Raw genomic sequence first — 18,935 nt, forward strand, 5'->3', positions numbered from 1 at the left:
CTGCAGCCAATCAATGACTCTCTCATCATTGATGTTTCTAGCTCTCTCTCCCTCTCCTTTCCTCTCTCTGAAATCAATAAAGATATATTTAAAAAAAAAATCCATGAAAAGGACTCTGATTTACTCTAAATTACAGGTTTCTAAACAAGTCATGAAACTAAATAAAAAGGTATAAAACTCTAAGAAATAACTGAATTCATAAAAATATTGGCAAATAATCAAAATTTACAAGAAATTGATTATGGGACTAAATAAACTAGTAATTACTATTCTTATGACTTTTAAAAATATTGCTAATTTTTAAATCTTTCTATTTTCCAAATATAAGAAATACTAAAAGGAGACAGACAACAGATAGGCCTAGTCAGGGTGGCTGTTGTGCTCGCGAGACGTGAAGAAAACTTGAGACACGGAGACTGTAGAATTTAGGTGGAGATGCAGAGTTTGAGGCTCTGGAGGAGCTGCAACAACCCCCTCACCATCCAGCGGTTTTTATTGTGAGCCACAGAAAGGCAGGTGTGAGAGAGAGTGATCAGTAGAAACCATAAAATGAGCAAGAACAAGTGGCTTTGTTCTGGGCTAATGCTTAATATTTTTCCTTAAGGCCATAACTCTCCTGGGGGCAAGCTTCCCAGAAAAATAAGGATCTGTTTTCAGTTCCTGGCAGAAATGTTTCCATCTTTTCAAGGGGATTTCTGCGATTCTGGGAAGCTTGCTACCCAACTCCTTCAGAGTTTGTTTGTTGTTTGCTGGCCTTTTCCTACAGGTGACAATGGCTCTTGTCAGGGAAGGTTCTCGTCTAGGGCATGACCGTCTGCCACAAACTGCTTTTAGTTAAAAAGTTTTCATTTCGGACTCTCCTTTGAGGTCACTTTAGGTCTCTGAGTTACCCAGCCTGTCACGCAGTCATTGCCTGAGCTTGTCAGGTTAGTATTGGGCCCCTTTTAGTTCATATATTTCCATTTTGGCCATAAATTCAATCCGTTGAGATTTTGCTCCCTGGTATATGTCAACAGTTTGGCTTATATAAACTCACAAAAATTCTTCACAGGTTTGAATGTTTTCTTACATTAAGAGTTTCAATAGAATAAAGATCCTTCTAATAACAGGGCTGTCTATACCCAGCGTGTCTGCTGGGCGCATGAGGAGAGGCGCCAGTGGGTAGTAGGCTCTCGCTCTTGCAGCAGCTCCCGTACAGGCTTGGTGCCAATCTGTCAGGGGTGGGCTGGGCAGGGGCCTCCTTGGCCTCTACTAGTTGGATTAGATGCCTCTGACTCTGTTTCCAACTCCTCCAGATTTTAGGGCGGCCCATATTTTATGCCTGCCTCTTGTGATACTGGCTGTTTCTTGAGATACTGGCTGCCTCTCTCAATAGTGCCAGCCTCTCGTGATAGTACCCGCCTCTCACGATAGCACCCACCTCTTGCAATGATGCCTGCCTCTTGCAATAGTGCCAGCCGCTTGCGATAGGCCTACCTCTCGTGATAATGGCTGCCTCTAGAAAGTGATGCCTCTCCCAGTAATGACTGCCTGTCTTCCTAGTGCCGGCCTCTCAAGGTACTGGCTGCCTCTGGAAATAATGGCTGCCTCTTGCAGTAGAGCTTGGTTAGGAAGCTGACAGTCAGATAGTGGCTGCCACGTGCCATGGTAGCTGCCACTTGTGATACTTGTGAGCCCTATAGCCTTTGACCTAATGTCTACTGTGTGTCATTATAGCGTCATTTTATTGTGTTAGGGATAGGGTTAGGGCTAGGCCTAGGGTTAGGGCTAGGGAAAGAGAGTTAGGGTTAGGGTTAGGGTTAGTACTAGGGTCAGGGTCAGGGTCAGGGTTAGGGTTAGGGGTAGTGTCAGGGTTAGGGGTAGGGTCAGGGTCAGGGTTTAGGGTTAGGGTAAGGGTCAGTGTCAGGGTTTTGGATTAGGGTTAGGGCTAGGGCTAGAGCTAGGGTCAGGGTCAGGTCAGGGTCAAGGTCAGGGTCAGGGTTAGGGTTAGAGTTAGGGTTAGGGCTAAGGCTAGGGCTGGGGCCTAGGGGCTAGGGGCTAGGGGCTAGGGGCTAGGGGCTAGGGGCTAGGGGCTAGGGCTGGGACTGGGGCTGTTAGGGTTGGGGCTGTTAGGGTTGGGGTTAGGGTTAGGGCTAGGGCTGGGGTTAGGGTTAGGGCTAGGGCTAGGGCTAGGCTTAGGTTTAGTGCTAGGGTTAGTGAGAGGGCTAGATTTAGGGCTAGTGCTAAGGTTAGGTTTAAGGCTATGGTTAGGCTTAGGGTTATTGTAAGGGCTAGGGTTAGTATTAGGGGTAGAACTAGGGCAATGGATAGACTATGGCTAAGGTTAGGATTAGTGGTAGTGTTACAGTTAGGCTTAGGGCTATGGTAAGGTTTAGTGTTAAAGCTAGAGTTAGGGTTAGAATTAGGTTTAGTTCTAGGGTTAGTGAGAGGGATAGCTTTAGGGCTAAGGTTAAGCCTCTGGTTAGTTTTAAGGCTAGGATTAGGGTTAGGGTTAGGGTTAGGATTAGTGGTAGGTTTAGCGTTAGAGTTTGATCTAGGGTTAGGTTTAAATCTAGAACTTTGTTAGTGATAGGGTTATGTTTAGAAATAGGATTAGGGTTAGGGTTAGGAATAGGATTATGGCTAGAGTTAAGGTTAGGGTTAGTGCTAAGTTTAGGGTTAGTGTTGGGGTTAAGGCTAGTATTAGGGTTAATGCTAGTGTTAGAGTTAGGTCTCTGGTTATCGTTAGGGTTAGTGCTAGGGTTGGGGTTAGGGTTAAGGATAGGGCTAGGGCTAGGGTTAGGATTAGGATTAAGGTTGGGGCTGGGTTAAGTTTAAGGCTAGGGCTTTGGTTAGGGTTAGGGTTACATTTAGGGGGAGGGTTAGAGTTAGGGCTTAGATTATGGTTAGGGCTAGTGTTAGGGTTAGGTTTGTGGTTATCATTAGGGTTAGTGCTAGGGTTAGGGCTATGACTAGGGTAAGGGTTAGGGATAGGGTTGTGGCTAGGTTTAGGTCCAGCGTTAGGGTTAGAGTTAGGGTTTGGGCTAAGGTTAGGGTTAGGTTTATGTCTAGGGGTAAGTCTAGGTTTAGGGATAGTGTTTAGGCTAATGTTAGGTTTAGTGTTAGGATGAAAGTTTGCTTTAGGTTTTGTGTTAGGGTTCCATGTCAGGGTCCGTTAGCAGCTGATGGTTACCGTAATAGCTGCCTATTGGCGTTTGTTTCTAATCATTAGGTTGGCCTGCTAGGACAAGCTGTCCTTGTGGAGGGTCTCTAATGCAAGCCAATGCCAGACACTGTTTGTGAGTGGCGTTGAGTAACCTGTTTAAAGCTATCAGCAGCCCACAGCTTGAGGTGCCCTCTGTTGGAGCTGAGTGTGTTCGAACAGGTCTGAGATGCACACCAAAGTCTGCTTTTGCAAGCCCCTGTCCAGAAGCAGATCAGGCAAAGACTCAAAGCACTCTGAGGTCTGCCTCTGCCTGCAGGCTGATTAATCTGATTCTCTTAATGAGCCTCAGGCTGTAGAAACTCCAGGGGGGTAGGGCAAGAGGTTTTCTTGCAGGGTGGGGCAATGGCTTTTTCCTCAGGCAAAAGCTGCTGGGTAAGCAAATGCCTGCCTCTGCAGTCTGGGGGAATGACTGGGCCCAAGAATCCAGAGGCCTGCCCTTTGAGCTCCATGTCCAGGGCCCTCAGCCCTAGGTTCTCACACAGCTCTAGTCCACTCTGCCCTCCCTTTGCTGGAGCCCAAGGTGAGTGGCTGCACACGAAACTTTGTGCATTGGCTCTTTAAGAGGGGGGGTCTGCATTTCCAGCCATCTCTCCCTGGTAGATAGAAACCAGGGTGCTTTTCAGGGCCAGATGTTATGTGGGCACCTGTCTCAGGTCTGGTGCTCTGGGCTGGGGAGCCCTGTCAGGGGTTTAGGCCCCAGAGTCCTCAGTGGGAACCCCCCACAGCTGAGATCTCCCTCTGGACCTTCAGCTGCTGCCTGTGGGAGCCCAGCCAGCCCTCTCGTGCCTCCGCACTTCCTACACGTCTCTATGCGATCTCCCCTTTTCTTCCTTGGTTATGGGGGCGCTGTCTAGCTCGTCTTCAGTTGCAGTTGGTTTTTCAGGATGGTTTTTCTGTAGTTTAGTTGTCATTCCAGTTTGGTCCTGGGAGAGTGGCAGGGTAGCTTCCACTCAGTCCTCCCCCACCCTTAATGTGCCCAGGTTATCATTCTCATGTCTTTTATCTGTCAAAATAAAATATGCACATGAAACAAAATAGGACAGTGAGGAAAGAGCAGAAAATGAAAGGACGCCACTGCCAGCCCTGCACTCCCCACTGCAGTGCCTCTGAGGACCTGCCAGCTCCTGCCCTGCAGCAGAGGGTGGAGATACTGAGACCAGCCTCCCCCCACTCTCACCCCACAGTAGAAATATCATTATCTGGGTTTATTTCCTAGGGGTTATTGCCGTCATCAGTCCCTTTAAAGAATGTGCATTGCGATAGGTGTATCTGTATTGTCCTCCAGTACAATAGCATCGTGAGACCTCCCACCTCTTCAGGAAGGTGCCTGGGCTATGACTGCGGCCCCTCCCCCACATTTCTGAGTCTTCTGTGGTTACAGACATGCTTTCTTGGGTTTTCTAATTGTCTTCCTTTTATTCTTCCATCGCCTGCTTTTTTTCACATCCTTTAGTCTTTCTAGTGTTTGAAGTGTCCCCAGTGAAGACTTGCTGCTTGCAGCCTTCCTCCCTGTCCCCATCCCAGGGATGTGTCCCTGAGCCAGGGGTGTGGAAATCCTCCCGACAGCCCCTGCAGTAGCTTCCCTGGGTCGGCTCCAGGGTGTCCCGAGTCACAGGTCTCACCCTCTCTGTCCTGACACCCCTATTATGTCCGAGACTGTCTTCAGTTAACTTGACAGTAAAGGGTGAATGAAAAATAAATTTCCTCATAAATTGTTCTCAGGTTGTCTTTCATCTGCCCTCACATTTGACTAATGATTTGACAGGGACAGAATTCAGAGTTTAAAATACTTTTCCCACTAGAAACCTGAAGACCTTGTATCACTGCGGCAGCCAGGGTCCTTGCTAAGTCACACGTCACTCTGATGTTTCCTTCTATGCAGGTCACCTGCGATTCCTTTCTTGGAGCTTTTGAAAAGATTAAAGTTATGGAGGTAACATTGGTTACTAACATCACGTAATTGGCAGGTACTGTTCATCATAATTTGGTATCTGTATACTCAGTTGTGTGCTTAATCTTCTTTGACTGTATATATATATATTTTAATATGTTTTTATTGATTTCAGAGAGAGGAAGGGAGGGGGAGGGGGAGAGAGAAACATCAATGATGAGAGAAAGTCACTGATGGGCTGCCTCCTGCATGCCCCCTCCTGGGGATCGAGCCTGAAACCCAGACATGTGCCCTGACCGGGCATTGGATCTGGGACCTCCTGGTTCAACCACTGAGTCACGCTGCCTGGGCTGTTACCCTATATTTTGAGCCCTTTACCCAGTTCTCCCTTCCCTGCCCCTGTCTCCCGGTAACCACCATTCTGGGATCTGGATCTATGAGTTGGATTGTTTTGTTAGTTCACTGGTTACTCCTTTTGTTTTATATCCCATCCACCATGAACGGCTAAAGCTGAAAAGGAGGGTTTTGTTTTGATTTTTAAGTCCTAGGTAAGAGTCTTTCTAATTCACCTTTGTGCTAAGCCTTTGAGTTTAAATAAGACATTAAGGTCTCCTTTAAGCCCTGGACATTGTTTGGTCATCCTACTCCATAGTCTCTTTGATGATCTCTTCCCGCCGTGTTCTCGGGTCTTTCCTTTAAGCACAGATGTTATGTGTATGTTGGAAATCCCGGACCAGTCTTCCAAAATGGTTACCTTGTATCTTAGGTCTTCTTTTCTTTGTTATTGGACATGCTTTTGAGGGTGTTTCTTAAACTCTGCCTTCCAATATTTTCTTTGGACAGTTCTATATTTTAAGAGAATTCCAGGCTCTGCCTTGGTTGTGCTGCATGTGAGCCGGGCCCCATCCCCCCACATTGGGCTGTGGACATTCCTTGTGTGTATGATTCGTGGACCCACCAGCAGCAACCCCCAGAACACATACTGGGAGGAGGGTCCAGGCACCAGTGTTAGCCAGGCAGGCACACAGGCGGGCAGCTTCCTGGTGACACAGCCCCCACCGCAGGCTCCAGAATGTGTCCTCTGGCAGAGGTAAGGCAGCAAAGCCTTGTGGCTCAGGCAACACTATCCACAGGCTATGTTGGGAGTCTTACCTGGCTTACAGATGCCCACCAAGACGGTGCCCATAAAGCCCTTTGCTTACCTGTTTCTGGAAACCACAGCTTTCCCCAGCCAGCATCTCCCAAAAAGAAGAGGGTGGTTTTTCCGTCAGACAACTGAACATCCAGAAACTTGAGGGCAGACAGGATATGTCCCATGATGGTGCTCAGGCCTCTTCCCTGAGATTGCCCTGGGATTTTCCTGCAGCCTCTTTCTGGCATTTTCTTTCCCCAGATAAAGGCTGTCAGAGTTTCCGAGCAGCATAAAGATCCTGGATTCATATCGAGATTGTAGTCTTAAAGGGGCTTGGGAGGGCCATGGGTATCCTGGCTGCTGTGGACTGGCCCTGGGGCCAGGACAACAGTCCAGAAGGCTGCAGACAGGAGGAACCGAGGAGTGTGGCGAAGAATTTCCACCCCTGCCCTGTCTACCTTTCCCAGCCCTGCGACTGCTGTGGATCTGAGCAAGCCCCTGCCATCCAGCCAAGTGAGGCTTTCCTAGGAGGTAGTGTGGGCTTCCTTCCTAACTCCTGGAGTGAATCAGGTGGCCAAAGATCAACACAGGACGTGAGGCCTTGAGGCCGGATGTCAGTGGCATGGGAGCTGGGGGCCATGCGCTGGGGGGCAGGGTTGTGGGGGGGGGAGTCAGGCAGAAGGCACCTGCCTGTGTAATGCTGTGTTGGTTTTCTAGGCACAGTGGGCTGACAGCCAGGCTTGCAGCGATGCCATCTGGGGGGCGGCAGGATGCTCCTCGAGCTTTTAGAGGGAAGCCTGGGCTAAGCTACCTCTCAGAGCCAGGCCAGTGTCCTGGGGAAGCAGGTGTGGACATTTGGCCATTCAACACAGGTTACAGAGCTTTATCTTGATTAAAACGGGGGATTTCCTGAGTTCCCTGGGGGGTTCTGCTGTGAAGCCCTTTGGGCTCTCTGGCCCATGCCATGTATGAAAGGTGCCTCGGGACCTCTAATGCTGGGATCGTAGGCCATGGTGTTCTTCCCGCGGTGAATCTGCTTCTGTCTTCTCATCAGGACGCTTTCGTCCGTCTCCAGGTCGGCCAAGGATGCCTTCGAGTTGCAGCTTCCCGATGATATTTTCCTTTCTCTTCCAGAGTCATTCCCATCTCAAGGTGGGAGGAGTTTTCTACCTGGTAATTTCCTCGTTCACCTCAGTCATTTCATTTTCTCCACGGCACTCGCCCAGTCTGAGCAGAGGACGGGGCTTCGGGGTGGTGAAGCTGTCAGGTCTGTGGCTGCAGGCCCTCTTCCCTAGGGAGGGGGTGGTGGCCTTGGCGCCCTCTGTGCCCTCAGCATCCTGAGCCATCAGTGCTGGCCATGGGGGAGGATACGGTTGGTGTTGTGGTCACAGTGCCTCCTGTAACTTGGGGGACCTTGCGGGCCACAGGCCATGTCCTGGGACTCCAGTCCATGCGTCTTTTTCCGCGATACACACCCATAGATTGATTCTTATATGTGCCCTGACGGGATCGAACCCGCAACCTTGTCCTAGTCTGGAGGGCCCTCTAACCAACCGCGGTATTCTGCCAGGCTGCCAATGACACGCCAACCCCTCTGTCATCGCAGCCTAGTTAACGTCTCCTTGCGGTGGAAGTGACCTTTAAACCCTCTTGCCCTGGCAGCCACTGGGATGTGTCTGAGGCTGAAATGAGGTTTATTCCGTGGGCTCGATGTGGGCTGCGCCATAGCACATCCGGCAGTTTCCCCGGGTCTGTAGGAAAATCCTTTATAGTCAGTAAGGTGAATTAAACAACGAGGGTCCTGTTCCTATTAGATGCCCCTCTCATTTCACAATCACGGTTAAGAGTATGATCCACATCTCTGCCCCCAACAATATCACGCAACATGACGTCTTAGCCCACGTGATGTTGCTTGGTGCCCGGCCTGACGTCGCATCTTTGGGGCCCAGAGGCTGGACACCCAGGTTCCTGATGGAGCTGGCTGCGGACTGGCTGCCTTCTTGGGCCTCGGTCTCTGTCTGTGAAGTGGAGACGGAGTTGGGGAGCCCCTCGGCCAACAGCATTCCCTGCGCGTTTCACCCAGGAGGCCCCGGTCAGATTCAGTTCCCGGGATCATGATCCTTGGGGCGCAGAGGGTGTAGCGCCTTTGTTCTGCTCCCTCTGCGCCCTGGCCACGGTCACTTTAGAGACATTCCAAGCGTGTTTCTCTGCTGCCCTCTCCTGGGCACCTTGGGAATAACACCCGGGCGCAGGAGCTCAGAAAAAGCGGCCGGGTAGAGGGCATCACCTGCATGTTGAATGCTGCCATCTCGTGGGCACCTTGGGAATAACACCCGGGCGCAGGTGATCAGGCAAACCTGGGGGTAGAGCGGATTATTTGTGAATGTTGAACTCCATTTGCGGGTCATGTTGTTGAAGTTTCTTACATCACATTGAGGTTTTAGTGGCCGTCTGTTGGTTCTGAAAGAGGTAGGCTCTGCCCCTGAATGAGAGGTGTGTTAAATCTATTACGATTATAAATTTGTCTGTTTTCCCTTGTAAGTCTTTTTTATATTCTTGAAGTTTGTTATTAAGTTCAGACCTTTTTACCCATTCTGAAGCAACCAGCTTTAGAACAACTCACTTTATTTTTCCCTTCAAAACATGTTTCCGTGCCTTATACCTTCTATTATCCAAAGCATACAATTTCTTTCAATTAATTAAAATTCTTTTTTTAAAAAAAATGTATCTTTATTGACTTGAGAGAGAGAGAGATAGAAACATGAATGATGAGGGAGTCATTGATCGAGCCCACAACCCGGGCATGTGCCCTGACCGGGAATCGAACCCTGACCACCTGGATCCTAGGTCGATGCTCAACCGCTGAGCCATGCCCGGCTGGGCCAATTAATTAAAATTCTTAACTCTTTAAAACCTTTTACTTTTAGTGACCCCTCTAAAGTAAGCAATTACTATTCTTTAGATTGAGTTTTATGAACACATTTCAAACATACTCTCAGTTTCAAAAAGCACACCTCCCACAAATTATAAGACATTACATTAACAGCTTGAAATTTAAAAAGGAATAGTTGAAATAAGTTAAATTGATTTACATAGATGACTAAGGTTCTCCTTTTTCTTTTTCTTTCCTTTCAAAAAGGCTCACCTCCGAGAAACTTGTATTTTATTTTAGTATTTTAAAAGATTATCTAGATAAGAGTTTTTGACCAGGTATTTGCATTTCAAAGGTCCAAGGCCTGGGTTTCATAAAAGCAATTATCTATGTGCATTCTGAGGAACTGAGGAGGTTTGGGGAGGTAAAAAGATTTGGTGGGCTTGGATATTTTGGAGCCACACCTGTGGCCCTATAAAGACTAATTGTAAAATAAAGACAGTCACTCTTAAAACCTTAAGGATTGGGAAATATTGGCAAAAGACTAACAAACTCATTCGTCCATTCTTTGAAATGGGCGAGGGCGAGGGGGATGGCTAGATTTAGAGCTAGGGCTGGGGCTAGGGCTACGGTTAGGGTTGCTAGGGTTAGGGTTAGGATTCCTTCAGCCTGCCTGGGATTCAACTGTCGATGGTGACCATATGATATTTTTCTGACTCATCATCTACATGTCTGAGTCTATTTGTCCACTGAGACCAGGAGTCTCACAGGGAGGAGCCACTCCTTTGTGTCTGTACCACCTTGCTCCCACTCACCGTCTGATTCTTAAACAGGAGCTCCCTGTTCAAACAAACTCCACTCAGTACACAGAGCTAACCATATTATGCCCACCCATGATCTAGCATGTAGAAGGTGGGCTCCCACCAAGCCACAGGAGGGATGTGTGAAGCCAGAGGACAGGGGAAGAGGTAAACACTTCTCACCAGCCAGGAGTATCCGCTGTTGGCTGCATCTTCATCTTCTGTGATCTGGCCCTCATGAGGGCCAAAGTGCAGACCCACCTGCAGATCCGATTCCTCGTTCCACACTCCAAACCCAGCCTCAGGGATGCCTGACAGTCTGATTTTCAACCCAGGGGGCAGATTGAGGGCTGAGCAGTTGGGGTGCCCCTTGTCCACTGCACTGTCTTTTACAAATATAGGGGGCCCATGCACAGCAGATTTGTCAATGAAGAAGTTCTGACACTTCTCACAATCTGGAGGCAAGAGGAACAGGGATCAGGAAAGGTACAGTGCATGTTCCTGGACATAAAGAGCTTCAGAGAGAACCCAGGCACTCACATTATTGAGCCTCAATCCTGTACTTCAGGTCACGAGAAGAAGGGAATGATTTGGGGACCCAATGACCAGATGAAATTATTGTATCAAGATATAACATGCTTCTTGGTGAGGGTCACTTACAGAGGTAGTTGTTGTCCTGGAGTTCTCTGACCTCTTGGTACACGTGGCCCTTTCTTTCTCATAGGCTGTACATCTGCACCTACATCTCCTTCCTCCTGAGTTCTAAGTTTGAGAAGAGCAGGTGAGTGAGGGTGGTGGGGTGTGTTTTGTGAGAAAACACACAATCTCCTCCCATTAAATTATTATGTGTTCTTCTATATACTCTGGAATTTTCCTCTGTTAACTAAGAGAGACTAAGACTCCACAAAGACTACCGAAGACCAATTCAATTTTAGTTTCTAGATTTTCCCATTATCAGGGAAAACCTTTCCCAATCTTTACTCATTCATAAAATATTTATTGAGGGCACATTATGGGTTAGGTATTGAGTAAAGGCTTGGGCATACAACACCAAGAAAGTATGGTTGCTATTATCACAGATGGATTTATTGGACAACTTGCATGTGTCAGTTACTTTAAATATAATGTAATGCTCTCAAACAATATATGAGTTATGTATCCTTATGTTCCCTTTACACATGAGCATTCAGGAGCTCACAGTTTATAAGATTTGCCCAAAGTTCCAGTGCTACCTTCTGTCTCAGCTTAGTCCAGCTTCAATCCAGGCCTCTGCAGTCTACCCCACATACATAGGCCATACTTACCAGCCTTTCTAGAGGACTTAGTGGAACTGAAACCTCCAAATTATTTCTCTTACCCAGTTTTGGTCTAGAGTGCTGTCCAGAGGTACTTGCTTCTCCAGGAGGGGACACTGGTTTCTGGGCCGGCTCTGAACCACTTGCGGTCAGCAGATTTGCTGTTCCAAACAATTCCTTCCAACTGGAATCATTACTTAATGGTGCCCTGGACATTGGCTTCAATGTAAAAGTCACACGTTAAAAGACAACATTCATTTCTTTAATTCTTTAGGACTTATGATATATTTTACATGCATGACTTTAATCAATACTTAAACAACCCTTGGAAATACCTGGGAAGTATGAATATTAGAGGGAAAAGAAAGGGCCGTGTGGGTAGTGAATCCAAGATTGGAACCCATGCCTTAAGGTTCTTTCCTTTCAGCTTTCTCTATAATAGTGAAAGTGAGGGGTATTGGGGAGAGAAAAAAGAAATAGTTAGCAGAAACATATCTAAACAATAAAGAAAATGGTGTTGAAATTTGCAAATTGCTGTATCTTGGAAAGAATATTTGTGATTAGTTTACCTGGCTCCCATCAATTATGTTTGAGGAAGGTTGTATCACTAGCTAGTTCTCTTCAGTTTCCTGATCTATAACATGCTCATTCTTAATGTTATAGTGAACATGAAATACAATGATGTCCACACCAAAGTATTTTGTGAGCTATTTAATACAGTATGACTGAGATTACAGTCCTGTTATTTTACCCCTCAGCCATCTCCATATTTGAAATTGCACGTTAATTATCTTTAGTATTCATTGACCTTCCTCTAGTTTAATTTGTAAATATGAAATCATTCATTTGGCAAACATTCAGGGGACCCTCAGGGACCCTGAGCTGGGCCTGGGACTTCTTAGAAGAATCAGCCTCTCAAAGAGCTCACAATGCAGAGCCAGGCAGGCTGAACAAATGGTTCCAAACAAGATGAGAGTGGCCTAATTAGAGCTCAGAGAAAGAAGCTGGTACTTTCTCCTACAGGAGTGGACCTTTGAAATCAGTTCCAGATGGATAAGTTTCTATTGAATAGTGTGTAGCATATATGCAGTCCTTAAGTCACTTTATTATTTATTTTTTGTTCCTCAATCATCAAACTTGAAGCTTTTCAGGGATGGGAGATGCTTTCTTTTATTAGAGTGGGAGGCTCTGATACTGGGGATCCTGTGCCCTTCTTCATCTGGGACCACCCACTGCACAAACTGCCTATACGTCAGTGAGCTTCTGTTAGTTAGAGGGTCTTAGTGCACCTCTCACTGAAGCATAGCAGAAAAGAGCTGAGTTTGGAATCACCAGTCAGATGAATGATGTAGTGATACATGAATAAGACAGGGTAAAATGTGTAGAACTATGACTGGTTTAATGAGCTTGTAAGTGGTTTAGAGAAGAGGCTGTGGATTATATTGCACTACCACTGATACTGTGATCTCAGAAAAATCAAACATTTCTATATGTCTGAAACCTTAGCTTCCTCATCAGAAACGGTGATAGTTATAGCTCATAGGAGTGGGGTAAGGTTTAAGTGAGTTTATTCATGTTGAATTCTTAAAGTCTGAAACATTGTGAAAATAAAGTGAGTGGTAGCTACTATTGTTGCTGTTGTCATGAACTATTAAGATGATAATATCGGACATTGTGTTGAAGAGATCAGCAGAGGAAGGCAGCGGTTCCTAGGATACTCTATGCATTTTCCTACTCTTACCTGCATTTGCATCCATGAGTAAGATTTTCTTGTCAACAGGATTTGGGAAATACTCACCTTCTGGTGTTTACTCTGTTCCACTCTGAAGGCCACCCAAGAAGGTTTGACTAAAAGATGATGAGAAATCCGTGTTTTGGTTGGTAATTTTTTCCCAAATCTGGAGATTCTTATTAGGGACAGAGAATTCTAAATCAGAGAGTAATATAAGAATAGTCCAAGGATAACTGGAAAATGTTTTCTGAGGTTTCATTAAGGCCTATGATTCTATTGGGGACATCAACCAATTATCTTAGAATGTTTAAAAAAAAAAAAAGACAAAGCTTCCTCCTATGTTTACAAGGTATCTATTACATTTATGTAAAAAATTGGCCTATTCATGACAGAAATGTAATAAATGCCACGTAACCGTTCACAAACTCCATTTCTCCTTTCTGTCTTCTTGATTCACACTGGCCTTGTCCAGTCCAATGGCACCGTGACTACTTTGCCTCCTTCCTTTCTTATCCTTCCACCTTTGCATGTACTGGCCGTCCACCCCCTTTCTTAATCATTTGATCCTGGTAAGCATCACACAGTCTTAGGAACAAAGGCTCAGGTCTGTTGGCCATAGACACAGAGTTTTGGGTAAATTAGAGATAACATCTTGACTTCAGCTGTGTTTAAACCCCAGTCCCGTGAAAGCAGGATGACTCTACTGACCACACTTTCATGAAAGTTGACAGAATGATGCCATGGCAGACATCAGGACCTGATTAAATGATGAACTACTCTCTATCCTGGCCCATAGCCCAACCCCCTTAATCACCATGATTATTAATTTTTCTCACATGTCCCTATGCGAGCCAACAGGCAGCCAGGTCTTAGAACTCCGCTCACCTGCAGACCTTCCTCCTGAGTGATGACAGCTGTTCTCAGTTAGTTCTTACTCACTTTTGTATTTTATATACTTAATGCTTAGTAATTATCTATAAATATATATTTATTTATTCTTTTTTCTTTCTTTTATTTTTCCATCACCATTTATCCCCCCTGTATCCTCTTGCACCTCCACGCTGCGTCTATTATTATTGTTGTTGTTTTTTAATCCTCACGTGGGGATATTTTTTCCATTGCTTTTCAGAGAGAGTAGAAAGGAGAAAGAGAGAGAGAGAGAGAGAAACATCTGTGTGAGAAGGACACATTGATTGGTTGCCTCCTGCACGCACCCCAACTGGGGCCAGGGATCGAGCCTGCAACCAAGGTACCTGCCCTTGGCTGGACTCGAACCTGTGACCCTTCAGTCCATGGCTGATGCTCTAACCACTGAGAACTGGTCAGGGCTATTATTATTGTTTTTAATCCTCAACCAAGGATATGTTTTTATTTATTTTAGAGAGAGAGGAAGGAGGGGGAGAGAGAGAGAAACACTGATATGAGAAACATTGATCAGCATGCACCCCTATTGGGGATCAAACCCAAAACCTAGGTTTGTGCCCTGACCCAGAATCGAACCTGCAATCTTTTTGGTGTAGGGGAGGATGCTCCAACTGACTGGCCCACCCAGCCAGGGCTATCTATTTATTTTTATTTTGAGAGTATGTTTATTAAAGATGGGCACAGTGAAACAAGGAAGGGCTTAGGACAGAAGAAGCAGCAGGAGAGCCTAGTCTGGGCTGCCTTGGCTCATTGTTATAGGAAAGCAATCAGCCTAGGCGGGGCTGCTTTGGCCCATTGTCAATTCACAGAGAAAGGGCCTTGGAGACAGGTTCAGGGGGTTATCCAGGAACAACCTGCTGATGCTCATGAAAACCTCCTGGGGTCCTTTAGTGTTTAGGAGACGTAGGCTGTGGGGGAAGAAGGGGGGGGCAGAAAGGCGTGGGTGTGCTTTCAACATATATAACTATATATTGGAATGGGGACCTCTGTAATAGTGTCGACAATAAAAACATATAATTCTTTTACACATTTAAAGAGTTTATATGAATAGCCCCTTACTGTATAACAGTTTTGCATCTTGCTTGTTTGCTGAACAAGCAAACACAGTTCCCTTGGTAACTCCTGAGATGCAGCCTGACCTAAACCCAGGTCCATTCCGGGAGGGCACCTCTGAGTTCTCCAGGCCCCTCACCTTGCTGCCTCGGGGTCCTCTCCTCACCACAGTCCTCAGGGTCCTCCGCCTGGGGTTTGGTGGCCTGCCTGCGGTGACACATGACAGCTGGTCGAGGGGCTCTGAGACCGGGAAGGAAACAAAACCTTGGTCCTGAAAGTGAAGAGGTTGAAGGAGGAACAAAGGCCACCAAGCCGGTGGGGATGGGATGCGATGGGGGGGGAGGGGAGGGGGGGGACGGAGAGTCCAGAACCAGGTGCTGAGAGCTCTGCGCGGCCAGCGCGAGCCCTGCACTGACGCAGGAGCAGCATCCCCGGGACTGGTGCCCACCCGGGAGGGCGCTGCAGGCAGAGCGCCTGAGGAGAGACAGCCCCGTGCGCCGTGTCCCGGGTCCCCGGCCCAGCACCGCCGTCCCCTAGGCTGGAGGCCCCTCGTGGCTCCTCTTCACGTTCCCGCACCGCGTTCTGCCGTCTCCCACCTGTGCCCGCTCTTCCCGGGGGAAGTAGACGGAAATGTCTCTGAGAGCGGCTTTGGCCTGGAGACGATAATAGATTCCGTCGGCAACTCACTCCTGCGGGAGAACTCGCAGCCGGGCCTTCGCTCCGCCTCGCGCGGGGAGCAGCCAGGCCTCTGTGGCCTCTGCGGGGCCGGGACGAAGCGCTCTGCCCCCCGCCCCGCCCGTCGCGTCCCGGCTCCTGAGCCGCTCCGGTGCTCGTGCCCCCGCCGTGACCTGACCCGGCCCTGACCCCTGGGGGGCTCTCCCGGCCTCCGCGCTGCCCATGCGCAGAGAGGGGCACCCAGCCCTGCTCCCCGGCTCCCCGCGGACCCCAGCTCCCACCTTGGGTTTCCACCCCGCTCTCCCCCTTCTTCCTCAGGGCTCCCCTGCGAGCACCTGTCGGGGTTCATGGTGCTGCGACCCCGAGTCCCTGAGCCTGAGGCCAAGGTGCCTGTGGAACGAGAAGGTGCTGAGAGGGTGACAGCCCGTCTCCCCGTCGGGCAGGGCGTCCAGAGGGGAAGACGCGGGACCCAGCTGCGACCAGGGCACGGCTGGGACGGGGACGCGGCCATGCAGACCCGCCGGTGGAAGCAGACTCGCTCCCGCAGCTCCCGCCTCGCTGTCTCATGGGCTCTGAGGGGCCCTGGGGAGCTCAGCCGGGGCGTCTGAGGGGCCCTGGGGAGGCGGGTCAGGGGTGGGTGAGGGGCCTGGGGGGTGACCGTGGGGGTCCTGAGGGGCCCTGGGGGGCTCAGCTGGGGCCTCTGAGGGGCCCTGGGGGGCGCGGCGGGGTGTGTGAGGGGCCTGGGGGGGGTGACCGTGGGGTCCTGAGAGGCCCTGAGGGGAAAGTTGGGGCCTGGAGGTCCTGAGGGTCGAGGCTGGAGGCGCGCTGACAGCTAGGAGGGGTTGTGCCGGCGACAATGGAGGGAATTCCACCTGGACATTCTAGAAAAATCTGCGCATAACGAGGCGCAGTCTCCAAGGGGCAGACACTTCTCAGCCTGAGGAGACTTGGACAAGATCTGGGTTTTTCTGGTCAAGGACATTTAGAATGTTCGGGGTGACAGGATTTGGGACCTCTGAGGGTGAGGAGATTTGGGGTCTCTCATTAAGGGGTTTCAGGCTTCCTGACATTGAGTTCCCAGGATGGGGGCATTTAGGGTTTGAGTTGTGGGAGATTTGGTCTTTCTGGGCTGTATTTAGAGTGCCCCGGCTGAGGGGAATGGGGTTTCCAGGGTGTCTGGGGATGTGAGCATTGGGGGGTTTAGTGTTTATCTGGGTGAGGAGACTTGGGGTCCTTCAATGCTGAGAGGACTTGGAGCATCTCAGGAGGAGATGCATCTAGGGTCTTGGGCTGGAATTCGAAGGCCTCGGGCTAAGGGTTTCGTACAGCAAGGTCCCCATTTTCCTGTCAGTGTCCCGGCTCTCCTGCTGCGCTGCCCACTCTGGCCGAGCACCCTCTCTGAGCCCCTCGCGCTACCTGCCCTCAGGAGGAGTGCGGGCGCCCGGGGCTAGGTTCCCGCCTTATAGAGGCGTCAGGCAAAGCCACCAATCAGTGCTGCGATCACAGGGCCCTGCGGGCCAATGGGTGGTCAGAAGAAGCTGAAAGGGCGGGGCATAGCATGGAGCCTGTCAGTCAGTTGCGGTCAGAATCTTTGGCTCAGGTCTGGGGTCTGGCGGGCGGGTCTTCGCATCCTGTGGAAGGACCCGCCCCACCGCGCGGTGATTGGCTGCTCTGGGGCCTGCGAGTGCCTGTCAAGAAGCCTTCGGTGGCGGGCGGTTTCTCCCTCTAGTTTCCCCCGCGTGGGTGAGGCGCCGGCGCCGCAGGAGCTGGGAGACCCGAGCGCCCGCAGGTCCTGAGGGCGGCCCGGGCCTTCCTGCCGCCAGACTGTGCTCAGGCCGCGGACTTTCTCCTGGGCCCGTGGGCGCCCTCCCTTGTCAGCCCCCTTTCAGGACGAACAGTACCCAGGTCGTGTGTGGTGAAGGCTGCGCTGCACCCGGGGGACTGTCAGCACATCCTCCCAGACAAGTCGTGGACGGAACAGTGCGTGGGGCTCAAATAGTCAAAGAACAGGTGAAATAATATAGTAGGAGAGTCACTGGGAGAACTTTAAATCTCGAAGTGGCATCGTGAGTAATAGTTATGTTTAACTAAGGCAGGTCCAAAAAGGCTTCAGAAATAAAGCGTCACAGACCGACGTGTTTCAGAGGGAAGAGGGAGGAGGGAAGAGAGTCACCAATGAACTCACAGGTGTTCATGCATGTAAGGGACAGACGATAGTGTTCATGCATGTAAGGGACAGACAATAGTGTTCATGCATGTAAGGGACGGACGATAGTGTTCATGCGTGTAAGGGACAGACAATAGTGAGGGGAAGGCCAGGGAGGGGCAGGGAGCGGGCTGGAGGGGTAAATGGGAGAAAGGGACATCTGTAATACTTTCAACAATAAAGATAAATTAAAAACTAAGAAAACAGATAAAACCAAAGCTTGAGGGACTCATCACATTTCGCCCACAGGGGCATGTTACCCCAATGGGGTATCTGGAGACACTGGACTGGCTCCCATCTATGGAGAGACATAAATTCCCAGCCGAGAGTCAGAGGCGTCCCTGCTAGTCTCTGGACTGTCCGGGCAGTAGTCCTGTGGCCTGAGAACCACACCAGGGTAGGGTTCCTTTCGCCCAGGGGGACAGGGGATGTGGAGCTTTCCTCATGCCCTGAGGGCAGAGCTCCCAACAGTCCCAGATGCCCAGTCGCAGGGACGGTGGGCATACTCCCTGCATGTGAGCTGGGCAGCCAGCCAGAGACAGCACCTTCGGCCCCGGGGGTGAGCCCTGTGGGCCTTGTCTAGGAAGATTAGAAACTGCCAGGTGTCCCTCATTTTCCAAGTCAGAATATTTTGGGCTCTCATTTATCCAGCATCATGTCCTGTTGAGACCCTCACAAAGCAACTCCAACAGAAACGTGAATGTTAAAGAACAGCCATCTATTTTTCCCCCTGTTCTTAATTTTCTTGACCCTTACCTGTAGCCTAGGGTCTCTCAACCCTTAACCCTTAGCGCTACATTGAGGATTTCAAGAAGCTCAAAGAAGTTCATCTGAGTTTAACTACAGACACAAAGGAAGGAAGAGAAAGTGAAGAAAAGAACATCCTTCCAGCCAAAGGGCAAAGATCTCTCTCCCCAGCCTGGCTGGGTGTGGCTCAGAGGTTGAGCGTCGACCTAGGATCCAGGAGATCACAGTTTGATTCCTGGTTCAGGGCACATGCCGGAGTTGCAGGCTCGATCCCCAGTCAGGGGTGTGCAGGAGGCAGCCGATCAGTGACTGTCTGTCATCCTTGATGTTTCTATCTCTCCCTCTCCCTCTCCCTTCCTCTCTTTGAAATCAAGAAAGATACATATTAAAAAACAACCCAAAA

General features: G+C 49.3%; 1 protein-coding gene across 1 annotated transcript; it reads right to left on the minus strand.

The window, feature by feature from the left end:
• Nucleotides 1–1,115: 1,115 nt before the first annotated feature.
• LOC148092138 (histone-lysine N-methyltransferase PRDM7-like) lies at nt 1,116–17,774 on the minus strand. The gene is given in 7 exon segments (XM_087822326.1): nt 1,116–1,211; nt 10,084–10,355; nt 10,561–10,662; nt 11,258–11,414; nt 12,994–13,043; nt 15,044–15,175; nt 17,753–17,774. Coding segments are annotated over 7 exon segments (831 nt in total).
• Between the last annotated feature and the right edge of the window lie 1,161 nt (nt 17,775–18,935).

Source organism: Miniopterus natalensis, chromosome 11, assembly GCF_054644295.1.
Source record: "Miniopterus natalensis isolate mMinNat1 chromosome 11, mMinNat1.hap1, whole genome shotgun sequence".
NCBI lineage: Eukaryota > Metazoa > Chordata > Mammalia > Chiroptera > Miniopteridae > Miniopterus > Miniopterus natalensis.